At 41.5% G+C, this 17,045-nt stretch overlaps 1 protein-coding gene across 1 annotated transcript; it reads right to left on the bottom strand.

Moving 5' to 3' along the window:
- Window positions 1-1,012: 1,012 nt before the first annotated feature.
- Window positions 1,013-16,546, bottom strand: LOC141564943 (uncharacterized). The gene is made up of 5 exons (XM_074307807.1): window positions 16,353-16,546; window positions 11,505-11,587; window positions 9,539-9,665; window positions 8,502-8,570; window positions 1,013-5,568 (listed from the first exon to the last, which is right to left on the bottom strand). The coding sequence occupies exons 2-5, from the start codon at window positions 11,535-11,537 to the stop codon at window positions 3,017-3,019; spliced, it is 2,781 nt and encodes a 926-aa protein (XP_074163908.1). The 5' UTR covers window positions 11,538-11,587; window positions 16,353-16,546; the 3' UTR covers window positions 1,013-3,016.
- Window positions 16,547-17,045: the final 499 nt, after the last annotated feature.

The following is a 17,045-nucleotide window of genomic DNA, read 5'->3' as shown; positions in this document are numbered from 1 at the left end:
ACTTCAACCTATGGAAAATCCTATTAATTCTGCCTTTTAATATCTCATATCCACCCACTTATTTCTCAATTTTATCCCCAATCGCTTCATATACCAAGTACAAGAAGATTCTGGATGACCTGCCCATATCAAGTCACATCCCCATTGACTCTGTTCTCTATCCAAATGTCAAATTCATCTTTCTAAAATGACTTCTTTTCCTGTCATTGACAATTCAATAAGCTTTTCTTATCACCAGGATCAAACAGAATCCTCTACTTGACTCTTAAAGCCCTTCATTATCTGTCCCTCTCCCATACCCTTAGTCTTCTTTCACCTTACCTCCCCTCCATATATGTAGCATCCACTGGGACAACTCCCCTTTTGGTTCTTGGACCAGGACACTATCTCCTGACTCCATTTTTACATTGACTGCCCCTCAGGCTCACTCTGATTTCCCTAAACTCCCCCATGAATCCCCTTCTTCTACATTTTTTAGTTAATTACCACTATTTTCAATATGCTATTTTATTAGTGAGACTGAAATATCCAACTTCCAAAATAATTCACTATAGAGATGATATTTTATATATCAGTAAAGATATAAACAATCTCAATTTCTTAATGCATGATTTAGAACAAGCTTATATTCATGAGGCTTAGCAATGACTCCTGAAAAATTTCAGAGACAATCCTCTTTTTTACATCTCAGCTATCTGATGGATTTTCAAATTATCTAACCCCATAAACTTGAGACAAAAAGAGATTCATTACAAAATCTTCATGATTTTCAAAAATTGTTAGGTGATATTGACTTTGACCCATGCTACAGATCCCCACATACCAACTTTCCCATTTATTCTCTACTTTATAAGGAGATCCTTCATTAAAACTCTTCTGTTACTCTTATGCCATATTCCACAATGGTAATATATCTAATGAATAAACGAACATCTCCAACTCAGCTCTCCTCCTTGTTAATCAGACATCAACCATATTCAAAATCTCAAATAAGGTTTTGAATGCTTCAGAATGGAGTGACTACAAGGTGTAATTTTTATTTACAGTGGTAAGATAATCATAAACCTTCTACAAAAGTACACATTTTTTTTTGGTGGAAAAAAAATCAATGAAAAAATATTCCCAAAGATAATAAAGAATTATCCTATTGATTCTGTACTTACTGCATTTACAGATGGCTTTATTTCAGGACAATCAGGATACTATATAAATAAGAAATGTAATGTATACAAACTGCCTATACCATCACAGAAGGCTGAAATCTTAGTAATAATCCTCCAACTAACCATGTTGCTCAACCCCTCAATATTCTTTCAGAAGTACACAGTGCATGCAAGTTCCCATTCTTGGCTTTTGGTTTTTACAGAGGCAATTGTAGTTAAGTGGCTTGCCCAGGGTCACACAGCTGGGAAGTGATAAGTGTCTGAGGCCAGATTATAACTTAGGTCCTCCTGACATCTAGACTGTACTCTATCCACTGCACCTTCTAGCTGCCTCTGTTACCATTGTTTAAAGTGATTCTGAGAATAGTCTATGCCTTTGTCTCTTTGAACATGTTTAATAACTGAACATTGTTTTTCCTAGGCAATACACAACTTGAAATTGTTTTTTACTATTTATTTCTAAAACTTTGTCTTTGGTTATTGTTTATTAGCTATCTTAAAACAAAATCATTTGTGTAATGTTGAACATAAAGCCATCTAGTCAGATATGAACATAAGCTGTGAACATTCAGGGATGAATCTTTTTTTTCCCCTGAGGTGATTGGTGTTAAGTGACTTGCCCAGGGTCACACAGCTAGGAAGTGTTAAGTGTCTGAGACCAGATTTAAACTCAAGTCCTCCTGATTTCAGAGATGGTGCTCTATCCACTGTCACATAGCTGCTCCAAGGTATTAATCTCTTACTGTTAGATATGCAATACTTATTTCTTGGGATTATAACTAATATTTTTTGGAATTTTGAATTAAATTATTATTGTCTACTAAATCAAGTCAACAATCCACCATCTAAGAGGCCTTCATCCATTGAACATATGGCAGATGAATGTTACTCTGGATCCATGTTTTGGATATCTTCACTATATGCTATTGTTAAGAGACAACAAAGATATTAAAATTCTCCTTATCAAACACACAAAAGGGTGAATAGGAAATAGGGTAAGAAGTTTGGCTCAGGTAATACATATCATAGATTTTTTTTTTTTTTTCTAACTTTAGATAAGCATGTACTCCTGCTCAAAAACACTTGCAGGACAAAGGAACAGGTTGTCAGACAAACAACCAGACTTCACGGTCATGTGGAAACATCCAGTGATGGGTCATTGATCTGGTCCAGCCAAATTACTAATATAGGGTTGATGTTATGCTTGTGCTCTTCCAGAAAATGCAGAACTGACCTAGGTCCTAGAAAGAAACATCTGCATGTGTCAACACACTAGCCAAAAAGATAAGGAGCCTGAGTATCCACAATGTCTAATGAGATCTGTGCTGGAGGAAGAGGTCTTCCCTCATTCATTATATTCATATATTTCATATGCAGCAAGATTTCTACACAAAAGATGAGATCCAAGTGAAAATACATTATACAAAATGCATTTTGTATAATGTTTCTTTACAGTGACAATTATGAGTTATATTGATGTTTGTCTTCCAGGTAAGAGCAAGTCTTCCTTCGGCACATTTGTAAGTCTTCTCTCCACTCAGTATCCTCAGATGTAAAGTCAGAGATGAACCTGGGCTAAAGACCTTCCCATGCCAAGTCCATAGGAGATTTGTTCCCAAGCAGAAAATCCTTGCTGACTGAGAAGCTCTATCCTCCATCTTTATGTCATTATCCATGATTTCAATCTTCTAGGAATTTTCTAGAGCCAATTTAGAGATGAAGTGAGCCTGAATGTTTTTCCACATGGATTATATGAATAAGGTTTTACATATAGGATAGGATGTTCCATGTTTAGTCAGAGACCAATATATATTAAAAATTTTATCATGATCCAGACACTCAAAAGTTTTCCTCTAATGTGCACTCTCTGTTGTTAAGCAAGATTTGAGCTTTGTCTGAAGGTTTCCATTTTCATGAGGTTTCTGTCCAATGTGGGTTTTCTCATGTTTACCAAGACTGTGGCACTCTGTGAAGGTCTTTCCACATTGATTACATTTATAAGGCTTCTCTCCATTGTGCATTCTCTGATGTGCATCAAGATAGGAGCGCTTTGTAAAAGCCTTTCCACATTCATTACATTCATAAGGCTTCTCTCCAGTGTGGATTCTCTGATGTTTAGTAAGACTGGAGCCATCTATGAAAGCCTTTCCACATTCATTACATTTATAAGATTTCTGTCCAGTGTGGATTCTCTGATGGACAGCAAGACTGGAGTGAGATGTGAAAGTCTTTCCACATTTGTTACATTCATAAGGCTTCTCTCCATTGTGCATTCTCTGATGTGCATCAAGATAGGAGCGCTTTGTGAAAGCTTTTCCACATTGATTACATTCATAAGGCTTCTCTCCAGTATGGATCTTCTGATGGACAGCAAGACTGGAGCAATTTGTGAAAGCCTTTCCACACTGATTACATTCATAAGGCTTCTCTCCATCATGCATTCTCTGATGTGCATCAAGATAGGAGCGCTTTGTGAAAGCCTTTCCACATTCATCACATTCATAAGGCTTCTCTCCAGTGTGGATTCTCTGATGTTTCGTAAGACTGGAGCCATCTATGAAAGCCTTTCCACATTCATTACATTTATAAGGCTTCTCTCCAGTGTGGATTCTCTGATGTTTAGCAAGACTGGAGCCATCTATGAAAGCTTTTCCACATTCATTACATTTATAAGATTTCTGTCCAGTGTGGATTCTCTGATGGACAGCAAGACTGGAGTGAGATGTGAAAGTCTTTCCACATTTGTTACATTCATAAGGCTTCTCTCCATTGTGCATTCTCTGATGTGCATCAAGATAGGAGCGCTTTGTGAAAGCTTTTCCACATTGATTACATTCATAAGGCTTCTCTCCAGTATGGATCTTCTGATGGACAGCAAGACTGGAGCAATTTGTGAAAGCCTTTCCACACTGATTACATTCATAAGGCTTCTCTCCATTATGCATTCTCTGATGTGCATCAAGATAGGAGCGCTTTGTGAAAGCCTTTCCACATTGATTACATTCATAAGGCTTCTCTCCAGTGTGGATTCTCTGATGGACAGCAAGACTGGAGTGAGATGTGAAAGTCTTTCCACATTTGTTACATTCATAAGGCTTCTCTCCAGTATGGATTCTGCAATGGACAGCAAGACTGGAACACTGTGTGAAAGCCTTTCCACATTCATTACATTTATAAGGCTTCTCTCCAGTGTGGATTCTCTGATGTTTTGCAAGACTGTTGGTATATTTAAAAGTCTTTCCACATTCGTTACATTCATAAGGATTCTCTCCAGTATGGATTCTACGATGGCTTACGAGACTATTTTTGTATTTGAAAGTCTTTCCACATTCATTACATTCATAAGGCTTCTCTCCAGTGTGGATTCTCTGATGTTCATGAAGACTGTAACTGCGTACAAAAGCCTTTCCACATTCATTACATTTATAAGGCTTCTCTCCAGTGTGGAATCTCTGATGGTCAGCAAGATGGGAGCGATATATGAAAGTCTTTCCACATTCATTACATTCATAAAGCTTCTCTCCAGTGTGGATTCTCTGATGGTCAGCAAGACTGGAGCGGTATATGAAAGTCTTTCCACATTCATTACATTCATAAGGCTTTTCTCCAGTGTGGATTCTCTGATGTTCATGAAGACTGTAACTGCATACGAAAGTCTTTCTACATTGATTACATTCGTACGGTTTCTCTCCAGTGTGTATTCTCTGATGGACAGCAAGATGGGAGCGATATATGAAAGTCTTTCCACATTCATTACATTCATAAAGCTTCTCTCCAGTGTGGATTCTCTGATGGTCAGCAAGACTAGAGCGGTATATGAAAGTCTTTCCACATTCATTACATTCATAAGGCTTTTCTCCAGTGTGGATTCTCTGATGTTCATGAAGACTGTAACTGCATACAAAAGTCTTTCCACATTGATTACATTCATAAGGCTTCTCTTCAGTGTGGATTCTCTGATGTTGAGCCAATTTGGAATAACATTGGAAATCCTTTCCACATTGATTACATATGTAAGACTGTTTTTCTGTGTGAATTGCCTCATGTTCAGCAGGAGCAGATCGTTCTCTAAAAGTCTTTCCATGTTTCTTACATTCATGAGGTTTCTCTCTAGCATGGATTCCCTGGTGCTTGACAAGGGAAGAGAGTACAAGAAAAGCTTTATTACATTCATGACACTCGGGTGTTTTCTCTTCAGGGTGTATATTCTTATCTTTACCAACACTAGAACTGTTCCTTAAAACTTTTTTGCGTGTATTCCATTCACAATGTTTGTCTCCAGTGTGGTCTCTTTTGTGGTTGGCAAGAGCAATCCTGTTGTATTCATGATATTGAAAAAGGTCTTTCCACGAGATCATTTTCAGATTTGCACTTATCTCCTTCATACCAAACTGTGTCTCTACATCTGAAAGAAACAAACCCACACACATATAAATAATCCTCTAATACTGGCTGATAATAAAATCATTGACTTTTTATTTTCTCCAGGCAAAATGTTTTCAAACTGAAATGGACAGATTTAATCATTTTTAAATGCTACTAGCTCACACCAATAAAGTAATTCAATTAACATAGAGTGGCACACAAAATGTGATGACATTGGACTCCCACAACAAACCTGAAACAAACTCCAGGTGAAGGTATTCATAATTTGGAAACTAGGCTATGAACTCTAAATGTCTGAATAACCTGATACAAATCACTACAGCAGAGATTACAACTGGAATATGGAAACTGAGGCTTCTCAATTCATTGCACTAGACAGATGTTCTCCATTTTGCTTCCACTCCTTTCTTTCAAATTCAATCTCAGGCATTACCTGGCTCTGCAACCTTGGGAATGTGCTTCTTTGCTTCAGTTTTGCTATAGAGTGAAGATAATAATTGTACCCACTTCCCAGGTTGTTGTGAGCATCAAATGAGATAATAGTTATAAAACTCTTGGCACACAGTAGGCACCATATGCTTGTTAACTGCTATCATTGTCACTAGTGAAGATAACAAGGGCCTAGGCCTCCTGGTTCTCTAATGGAATAAACAAGAGTCTTTCCCTCCCATATCCCTAACCTAAGGGAAGCTGTCAGTTATGTAAATTAGATCAATGATCCTCCAAGAATGGGCCAAAGGTTGGTCAATAAGAACCAGGAAAAGGCAGAAAGTTGATGAATTAGGTTTGAATTCTAAGTAAGGTAATGGTCTCCACTTCCATTCACAAATTAATGGAGACAAAGAAAATCACAAAAGCAAAGACAGATCTGCTCTTGTCAGTCCTTTCTTCTAAGAGAGGACAATGACATGAGGGAGGTCACACTATGACAAGTGAGTGACTTGGAGTTAAGTGAGGAAGGGTTGTCCAAGGTCACTGGCCTCACTTTCCCCCACAGTCATCTATATCCAGTTAAAGATCAGGATTACTGCACATGGCTCTGGATGTAGGGGGAGACCAGCTCCTTCTTAAGATAAGATCTCCAACAGGTCTCCTGTGACTGAGGCTGCCCCCATCCACTGATTAAGGCTAAGGAGCAATGGAGGCAAAGAATCTCTTCTCTCACCTAGGCCAAAAAATCTTAATAAATAAAAATGAATGAATGAATGAATGACTCTGTGAAGAACCTCAGGGTTTCTGGCCAAAGCAAAAATGATTGGGATTTACACTAAGTCTGAGTCAATCAGGACCTAAACAAAGACCAAATGGGGTTTAGCAAAGGACCTATGAGTGGTCAATGATAATTAGACTGATTTTGGTTTAGGGTTTCTTCCTTAAGAAAGGAATCGGGGCAACTAAGTGGAGCAGTGAATAGAACAACAGCCCTGAAGCCAAGAGGACCCAAGTTAAAATCTGGCCTCAGACACTTAATACTTACTAGCTATGTGACCCTGGACAAGTTACTTAATCCCAATTGCGAAAGAGAGAGAGAGATTGAGAGAGAGAAATAAAGAAAGAAATCTATCAAGGGATGGTTCAGTGGTGAAGAAGGGGGTGAGGGGAGCGGGAAATGCTTTTAAGAGCATCTGTAGATTGGGGTATATGATATCCTAGGTGAATAGAGGGAAGGAAGATGTAAGGTTCTGGTTGGTTTTCTGCAGGACTTTGGACCAGCCTTCCTTTCAGTTGAGTAATCACCAGGAGAACAGCCAGGTGTTAAAGTCCAAATCCTTTATTATCTCCTTCAAAATCTCATCTCCTTGTCTAGGTTCTCAGCTACCTTTCTTGGAGGCCTTCTGGAGTCTTGGCTTCAGTGTAGAAGCAAAGGAGGAGAGGTCTGCCACCATGGTGGTGTGAGATGGAGTCAAAATCTTTCCTTGGCTCCAAGAGCTTGAGCTCCTGCCTCCAGTCCTCTTGTCTTCTCAGAGTCTGACTCTGACTGAGTTTGCCCCAGCTGATATGCTTTATTTTATAGTTTAAAACTATGCTCTATCATAGGTGTCAATCTTGTTAAGTCTAATAAGTTATATTAAGTCTAAGTACATGTACTAAAGTAGAGAACTATTAATCACCATGCTAAACTAGATAAACATTGTCTTATCAATTCTACTGACTTAGCACCTTGTAAGACTCTTTTAAGTACAGAGTTCTGGCCCATAACAGGAAGGAAAGAAGAAAAGAAATATCTAAACAGGCAAGAAAGGAATAAGAGAGGGAGAAAGAGAGAAGGGAGGGAAGGAAGCAAGAAGAGAGTCTTCCAACTGATGGATTCCAGCTTGTGCCCACCTTTCCTCAGAGGTTGTTGCTTTTCCTATATATCTGTACTTAGCCTGTGTGGGGGAGAATTAGCAGAGGATGAAAGGGGGGAAAGAAATTAAGTAAAACATGCACAGCAGAGAATAAAAGAAAACCTACAAGACAGCAAAAAAGCCATGGACAGTTCTAAATACAATTTCATTTATGGTTTATGGAAATTTACTATTACAGATTTTGAATCCTTCCTTATGTTCTGCTGAACATAGAACTTTTATTTTATTTTATTTTATTTTCTATTTTATTTTTAGTTTTAAATAAATCTCAAAAAGTAGAAATAAATGCTTTTGGGCTTAAAAAAGACCTAAGAAAAGTCATATTAGACGACCTGAGACCTCTTTCTTTGGTTGTACATAGCTGGCTATCCTAAAATTTCCAAGAAAGACTTCCACTAGGATCATTAAATCTTCATTAGAAGGGAACTGAAATGCCATTGAGTCCAAAGGCCTCACTTTACAGAAGAACAGACTGAGGTTCAGAGGTTCAGTGAGGTGCTCAGGATCTCACCACCACAAGAGTCAAGTTTTCCTACTCCCACCCCCATCAAATGAAGAAGCCTCCTGGGATAGCAGCCTGCACCCCAGCTTGAAACTCACTCACCAGGACAGGAGTTCCTCAGGCCTTCTCTCTCCACATGGAAGAAGAAATCTTCTCTGGGAACTGGAAGTCCTGGGCAAAGAGAAGATAATGGGTTTGAGCCTAGAGAGACACTTCTCATTTATTCTTCATTAGAATAGGGGGGATGCTAGGTCCACTGGGTGGTTCCAAGTGCAATTCAAAGATGGTTTTCAGGGTGCTTATTGCCAGGGGAAGAGGGCAGAGGGGAAAGGAGGCCATGCAAGCAATCTGGAATCAGAAGATCTTGATTTTGCTGTCTCCTTCACAGCAGGATGGCCACATCCCATAGATTCCATTTTCTGGACATTAGAAGTAGCTGGTAGCACAGAGAAGGGAGCACTAGGCCTGCAGTCAGGAAACCCGAGTGCAAATTTGGGTTTAGACAAATCCTGGCTATGTGACTCTGGGTAAATATTTTCATCTTTTTGCTTGAGCCTCTAGATCTGTGAAATGGGGATAAAGATGGTGCCCCAAACAAAAGGTTTTGGGGAAAGGATGATGTGCTATAATGCACATGAAGGAAGCTCTGAGCACAAGGCCTGGATCCCAGCAAATGTATAGAAAGACTACCTCCTTTCTCTTTCTCTCCCGGTATCTATAGAGACCTTTAGGGGATTTATGAAGGAAGAACAAGGGCCCACTTGCCGTAGTGGGGATTTATGAGTTATACCAGGGGCAGTGAGGTAAAAATTTATGCATTTTACCCAAAAGAACATTGCAACGACAAAATGGTTCCCCCCCAAGAGGAAGGGGGTTCCTTCTCCTATCCCAAGTTCAGTGAAAAGGGGCAGGATTGCTTTTCAGAAGGTTTGCAGATACAACTGCTGGGTTCCCATTCTATAATGCAAAAACCACTCGTAGAAGAACAGGCAGCAGAAGGACCCTGTCTCCTGGCGACAGGGGGCAGCCCTTGGGCCTTTCAAAGAACTGGTAAAAACCTGAAACTCTGCATCCTAGGGAGGGGATGGTGACACTCCTTTTGATGGCAGTTCCAGAGTTCCAAGGGAAGTGCTCCTTACCCAGGGAGAGCAAGTTCTCGACATTCTCCAGCATGACCTCCTTGTGCAGCTCTTTCTCATCCGGGTCCAACAGACCCCACTCCTCCGGGCTGAAGTCCACAGCCACATCCTTGAAGGTCACCAACTCCTAAAACACCAACACCCAGAGGATAGAAGAGTGGAAGCTGCTTCATAACTGACCTGATCCAATGCTCCTCAATTTACAGAAGGGACCTGAAGCATGGAGAAGGGATCTGCCCAAAATGACAGTCATTACAGGATTCAGAGCCAGCACTGAAACCAAAGTCCCCCAAAGACTAGTGGAATATACAGAAACACATTTTATTATTTTCAGGTGGAATAAAATTGAGAAATGTCTTACTAGGAAATTACTGCCTGTGCAAACAGGAAAGTTATGGGTTCTATCAGAGAGAGAGATGAGGATTTTTGGAGGTGAAATCAGACAGTACCATGTTAAGAAAATGGCATGAAGTGTTTGTGTGAAGCTAGCAAGTGTTGTGTATTGTAAGGCTAAAACATTTCCATGATCACTCTGGAAAAAAAAAAAAAGATCCTGTAAGTTTTCCAAAAGGAAGAAATTAAGTCTTATTTATTTTTCCAAATGCAAGTTTTCAACATTCATTTTTATAAGATTTTGTATTCCAAATTTCTGAATCACACACTTCTTAATGGATCCAGCACAAAAGTCATCAATTTACAGAAGCAAACTGAAGGAGAGAGAAGGGATTTACCCAAAGGTCACATCCTCTGTGAGAACACTTGGAAGCACAGCCATGCAAAGGCCTCCCACCTACACTGTACACAGCTGATGTGGCCACAGCTGCTGACATGTTGTCTTTCATGTTAGAACGGAAGCTTCTTGAGGGCAGGGACTGATTTTTCTTTCTTCGTATCTCCTCTATATTCCCACAGAGCCTCTTCCCTTTCTAAATGCCTGTTGCTTTGACCTAAGCAATGGTAGGAGGAGAAAAAGGCTTGGCATGAGCTGAACATGATGGAGTTATTCTAGAAGTATGTAATTACAGCTTTGGGGGCATGGAGGCTTTCAGGTGATAAAAAAAATAAAATGGAACAAAAGAAAAACTAAGGAAGCCAAGAAAGGCTGGACAGTTCCTGAACAATGTATACCATTCATTAGATAGGTTTGTCTTATATCGAATCTGCTGTTATGTTCTGCTGCTTGCTTGAAATTTCTTCTTCTCTTATTTTGTATTTAGGGTTAAAATACATTTTAATAGGGGCCATAGATGGTGCAGTGGATAGAGCATTGGCCCTGCATCCAAATTCAGGCTCAGACACTTAATTTTTCCTAGTTGTGTGACCCTGGGCAAAGTCACTTCACAGCAATTGCCTCGGGAGGAAAAAGAATATGATAATAATGGTGAAAAATGGCAAAGAGAAGGGATTCAGAGAGATTTGGGAAGGTCTGTGTGGTCTGAGGCAGCTGGAGCTGAGCAGCAGCAGGAGAACAATTTCTGCTCTCCTACCACCCAGGGAAAGGACAAGAGCTGATGAAACTTCCAGGGTCCTGCTCCAGACAACAGGGTCAAGGGGTTTTAGGAAAGTCCACAGGACCCAGAGAGTGTTTAGGTTATGTGTGTGTGTGTGTAGTGGGGAGATGGTTCTGGACCAAAGCAAAGACATGATACCTAGAAGATAAACACTCATGAGTGAAGAGATCCTCCTTGTCAGTGACCTATATTGAGGAAAAATTTAAACAAATATGTGGGGGCAGCAACTGGGGCACGGGAGTTAGTGCTCAAGATGCCAGAGGGACAGTGAATCAGTCTAAAACATAGCAGAGAGGAGGGCAGTGTTGTTATTACTGCATTCATTTTCCTGCCTATTTTTGTAAAGTAAGGATTCAATAATAATAGAGATGGCCAGCCTCACAGACCATCCTCCAGATCTGTGGAAATGGCCTCTTGGGCTGATATTGCCACATCTGTGGGCAGAATACACTCACCTGGGGTGGGGATCTGCAGCTCTCAGGGGCCATTCCCTCTGGCTCCAGGCTCCTCACTTGGGCCAGGCCTTGTCCTCTGCAGGCTATTGGGGGGAGGGGAGGGAGATGATTAAAACTGAACAGATGTTATTCCCTTCTTTTCCTGGAGAAGAGGATAGCCTACAAGACATTATACAGGGTGAAGTTCCAGGAGAGTTACCAAGCCTGGGAAATTTAAAAAGCACAACAAAATAAAAAAGCTCTCACAATAGAACATTATTGTAGTCAAAAGGAAGGTCAAAAAACAAACTCAAAAGACAAGATCAAATGTCGCCAATGTGAAATCTCAAAGAGGAATATGAAATGGTCACGAGTCCAAAAAGTCCTTCTGAAGGAAGACCAAAATGATTTTAAAACTCCAATAAGAGAAGTAGAATAAAAATTAGGAAAATAAATGGGAGTGGAACTAGAAAATCATGGGAATATAAAAAGTCACCAATTTGTTTTAAGGAAAGTACAAAAATCTACCAAAGGAAAAAAAAAAAAAAAAAACCTTTAAAAGAATTGGCCAAATGAAAAAGAAGGTACACTGAAAAAAATAATTTGTTAGAAATTTGGAAGATAATATAAATAAAATATACATGGAACGAATCCACTGATCACCTTCTGAAAAAGATCCCAAAATGAAAACTCCTAGGAACAATATACCAAATTGCAGAACTCCCAGGTCAAGAAAAAAAAATGGAAGCAGCCAGAAGCAACTCATATATTGTTCAGGCACAGTCAGCATTGCAGTATGATATTCAAGAAGGCAAAAAAGCATAGATTATAGCCAAAAAATAACAACAACAACAAGAAAAAATCCCGACAAAACTAAACATCTTTCACAAAGGAAAACTGTTAGGTTCTTACTAAGTGCTAATGAGATAATGAGATATTAGGTTCTTACTAAGTGCTAAGTCAGTACTTGACAATTCTCTAGTTCCGGCCTTTACTGGGAGTTTTTACTTGTGAATTCCTGAGGAAGAGCAAGTTCATTGGTTGAAGTAAATTTTCCCAGAAGCCCTTGCATTATCCCAAGCCCATTCTGTCCGAGAGATTTGAGTTGACACAGCAGATCTCCTCCCAGAGAGAGATTGGCAGCTTCTGGAGACAACAGCACGTTACAAATTGGCGTCCACATGTAGGGCAAGGACTTTTGCTTATCCTGACAAGGACTTATTCTGAGCCCTTCAGAGGAGCTAGACTGGACCATCGCAATTGAAAACATTTGTGAAAAAGGGAATTTTCAAACTTTCTTGAGGAAAAGGACAGAGTAGAACAGAGAAGTCCAATTTTAAAATAAAAGACTCAGGAATAGCATAAAAAAGTAGAGATGAAACCCCCAAGGAAAGAGCAGAGGAAGCCTAAGGTTGGGAGACAATCATGTCTTGTATTCAACTCCCAGGACCTGTGCTGAGGGAGCTGGGAAGCTGAGTAAAAATTTAAGTGTCCAGAAGTGATTTAGGTGGGTAGCTAAAATAGGAAAAACCGGATGATTGTGTCCTGAAATCTAACTGGAAGATGGGGGAGGGTTCCTAAGACTCTTAGGTAGATTTTAGGCTTAGAGTCCTGAAAGGGAATGTGGAAATAGGGAGCCACATGCCTGGGAAGCAGTGCAAGATGTGCAGGTCCAGAGAAGCTAGCCCAGGAAACAGCTTTAATTCCTGCAACCAAGAAAGGTTCCTGGGGGCAGAAGGCAGAGCCTGTGCAACCTCATGAGAAATCATGCCTGACGGCTCACAATCAATAAAATAAACAGGGGCAGGAAGAGAGCTGGGCAACCTGGGTGCAGAAATGGAGGCTGAAAGTGGGACTCCTGGGTTACTATGGGGAAATCCTACCTTTGTGCAAATATGACCCAATAGTAAGCTTGAGGAAGAATGTGAGAGTGGATATTTGTGAAGTGTTTGGGAACCTGAAAAAGAGGTAGGGGCCAATTCATTAAATAGCCAGACCTGGCAGGAAATTGTTCTGACAGATGGGGAGGACAATGGACATCAGGAGAAATAAGAAGTGTGAATCCTTATGCAAGGATAGCCACCAGAAGTCAGAACTTGTGAGGAGCCCTGGCTCAGACCTACCTGGGACCTACCCCGATAGAGATGTGCTGCACTAAGTAGAAAATGGTGGATCCAAGAGAATACCCAGAAATCTCAATTCCAAGCCTTCCTGCTTCCCATTAATCTACTCCAGTATAGTCCTCCTAGTTTCAAGAGCCCCAAGCTGACTAGCCTGAGAAGTCGGGAGGGTGGGACCTCCCAAAATCATCCAAGGTGATAATCTCTGAATGCTGCCTGCCTCCCCTCCCCCAGTCCTTACCATCATCACGTGGACAGTGGCCACTGGAATGGCTCTTCTCCAGCCCTAGACTCCTCCCAGGCTTCCAGACTCCACCCTAGGATTCTTATTTCACCTGGCCCCTTACCCACCAGGCTGCTCATCTTATCTCCCACTAGCTCCCCCTCCCCCATGCTTCCAAGAAGTTTTATTGGAGGAAGGATTCAGGACTTTTATCTTGCTGCAGGACCTGGCAGACCTCAGCCTCCCTCACATCCCATTCAAACACAAATCAAGACATCTTCCTTTTATCTGTGGTTCTCTTCTAGAATAAAACATTATCAAAAGAAATTTCTTAGGTTCAAAAAAAGGAAAACTTTCTAGAAGCCATTATGATTTTCATGTTACTCAATTTCATATTCACTCTGGATATAACATTACAAGAAATTATGAAAGAAAAATTGCCCTTCATTTCTAGAACAAGAAAATAGAAGTCGAAAGAGAAACAAAAATCTAGTGTTCACCAACAGAAAGAGATGAAAAGAGGAAAATTTACAAGAATATCCTAGCAAAATTTCAAAATTCCCAGGTTGAGGAGAAAATATTGCAATCCAACAAGAAAGTAAGACAGACTTCGACACTGCAGAAATAGTCAGGATTTCACAAAACCAGCAGTTTCTACTCTGAAAGACCATAGGTTTTGATTACATCCTGAATAATTTAGCCAGAAATCTGGAATATAATATGGAATGAATGGGGGAAATAGACATATGACAAACTGAAAAACTTTCATGTCTTTGTAAGAAAAAGACCAGAACTGAATGGAAAATTTAATATAAAAGATCCAGAAAAAGGAAAACATTAAAGACTAATTCCACAGCACTCATTAAATGCAACTATTTACTCATACACATGAAACTGTAATCAGTATAAAGGTAGGTAGTTTCAAAGGTTGGGACTGAATTGTTTGTGATGGAGCAGGAAAGGGTAAAAGGAAACAATTATAAAAAATGGGCAAGAGGAAGAACTAATACAGAGAAAACAGATGGGGAGAGCTGGCAACGTTGTAACCTTTCTCTCAGACTTATAGAGGAAACAATGTATACATCGGGAAGGATGTAGAAGCCTTCTGAAAATATAGAGGAGAAAACAATGGGGGATGGAGTGGAGGAGGGATTTTAAACTGGATTAGAATTGGGAGTGGGAGAGAAGATAAAGTCACAGGAATAGGGTAAAAGCAGGCTTGAGAAAGAAAATGGTGAGTAAAAACAAGATGGAAGGACATTCAGCTGTTTGGATGGGATGTTGAAAGTGGTTCTTTGCCACTTTAAAAATGAAAATTTTTAAAAATTAAAATTGCAGTATCAATCAGGAAATCCCTGACCAAGCCTGTGGTGTTTGGCTGTGATGGAGACTCCTGGGCTGAGAGAAGTGAGCTCAGTGGTCTTAGAAAGACAAAAAAAGACTTCAAATGAAGAGTGAAATGAGCAGAATCAAGAGAACACTGTAGGTAGCAGGGAGGAGCAGGCCTGGAAGTGAAAAGGATCTGAAGAGGAAAATGACTCCCCTCTCTCATCCAGTAACAGAGACCCGGGAGGCAGAGAAGCCTTTGGGATCCCAGCTGGGATGAGTGTCAGAGCTCTGCCTCCCATTGGTACTCTGCCATCCCATCTTCCTGACTCACCACAGCCTGACTGCTTGATCCAGGAAGAAGGGAGGCTAATCAATGTTGAGGATGGAAGGATGGCTCTATTTGGAGGTACCAGGGAAAGCTGGGGAAGCCTGGGATCCAGCCACCTGGTATAGGGAGAGGGGAGGGGAGGTCTGAGTGCCCTAAAAGAAGGAGGGGCAGGGAAGCTGGAGGCTTGGGAAAGTAGAGCCAGGTAAGGTTTGGGAGAAAGATGTCAGCTCCTGACAGGAAGATCAGGGACGCTGCAGTGACAGAAGGCTCCTGGGGGACAGAACCTGGGAAAGCAGCATGACTGTGTCCTGAGGTCCACCTAGGAGCTGGGGAGGTTTCCTGGCACCCTCTGGTAGAGTTTTAGGCTGGGTGACTGTAAAGCAACCTGGACGCAGCAAGTCAGGGTGAGGATCTCATAGGGCAACAGCCAAAGAGCCTGGGGGACAGGGGGGAGAGAGAGGCAGAGCTTGGTAAGAGTTTTTAATGCCCACGTCCAGAGTGGGTCCTCGGGGCAGGCAGAACTCTGGAATCTATCCGGGGCCCAAGTCGGAAGGCAGAAGCACCACGTTTCTACCCGGGATCCAGGAACAAGGCGGGGCTCCTGGGTCCTTGTGGGCAAGGTCTGAAATTGGGGAAAAGTGAATCAATTTTAAATCTGGGGACGGTAACCTCTGACGTTTGGGAAGCACTTGGGGTTTGAAAAACAGTGACGGCGGGGAATGGGGTGGGGGGCTGGGGAGGGAGGCCTTGTGGTGCTGAAGGTCAGATTATAACCAATTAGCAAAGACAAAGGCAAGTAGCAAAAGCTCAGAGGTGAGTAGGGAGGCGGAGGGGGGGGGGTAGATATGCCGGGAGGTGGACGGACCTACCTGGGACCTGCCCCTGCACAGCTGCCTTGCAGGAGGCAGAGGGATCTCTAGTCCAGAAGTCCCGGTTTCCAGCCAGCTCTCGGAGGAGATTTCTCCGGGGCCCAAGAGTTCCCACCTTAGCCAGCCCAGAGACTTCCCAAAATGAGCGGTCTCCTTTAATCACACCCAGAACCAGGATCTCAGGCCCGGAGCTGCTTCCCCGCCCCAAACCCCTCCCCCATCACGTGAAATGTCTTCACCACGGGAGAGGCCCCACGTCTGCCCTGGACTCCTCCCAGGCTTCCAAACTCCACCCCAAGGCTCCTATTCCACCTGGATCAGCACCCACCAGGTGTTTCCGCTGGGAGATCGCCTCCTTTTCCCACTCTCATTCCCAGCTTTGGGGCTCCCTCCTTCCGCTCTGGAGCTGAAAGCATGGAGAGAGAAATCCTGGGCCGCAGCCAAACAGGAAGTAGTGGGTCCCGTATTTGAGGTGCTGACTGCAAGTCGACTTTGGGAACTTTGGGGGATTCTATTTACCTTCAGGTGTTAATGCAGATTGGATTAGATTTTCTCCTAATCTAAATTAGAATGAGGGCTCACTTAAAGAAAGACTTGTTCTCCCATTACAGTAATGGGGATGTTTGAGCCTCTACAGGGAAATCATTAAAAATCTGACATTAAGGTGATAAGATTGGGAGCTGTAGGAAAAAA

The sequence above is a fragment of the Sminthopsis crassicaudata genome, chromosome 3 (genome assembly GCF_048593235.1).
Source record: "Sminthopsis crassicaudata isolate SCR6 chromosome 3, ASM4859323v1, whole genome shotgun sequence".
Lineage (NCBI taxonomy): Eukaryota > Metazoa > Chordata > Mammalia > Dasyuromorphia > Dasyuridae > Sminthopsis > Sminthopsis crassicaudata.
The sequence above is the reverse complement of the archived record's forward strand: the minus strand, read 5'-3'. Positions and strand labels throughout refer to the sequence as shown.

Excerpts from the sequence above, each read along its gene's own strand:
- LOC141564943 (XM_074307807.1), bottom strand. The coding sequence starts at position 11,537 with ATGGCCCCTGAGAGCTGCAGATCCCCACCCCAG. Across the intron at positions 9,666-11,504 it reads GCTGCAGATCCCCACCCCAG|GAGTTGGTGACCTTCAAGGA; the intron begins GTGAGTGTATTC and ends TTGGTGTTTTAG. Across the intron at positions 5,569-8,501 it reads CCTGAGGAACTCCTGTCCTG|ATGTAGAGACACAGTTTGGT; the intron begins GTGAGTGAGTTT and ends TGTTTCTTTCAG.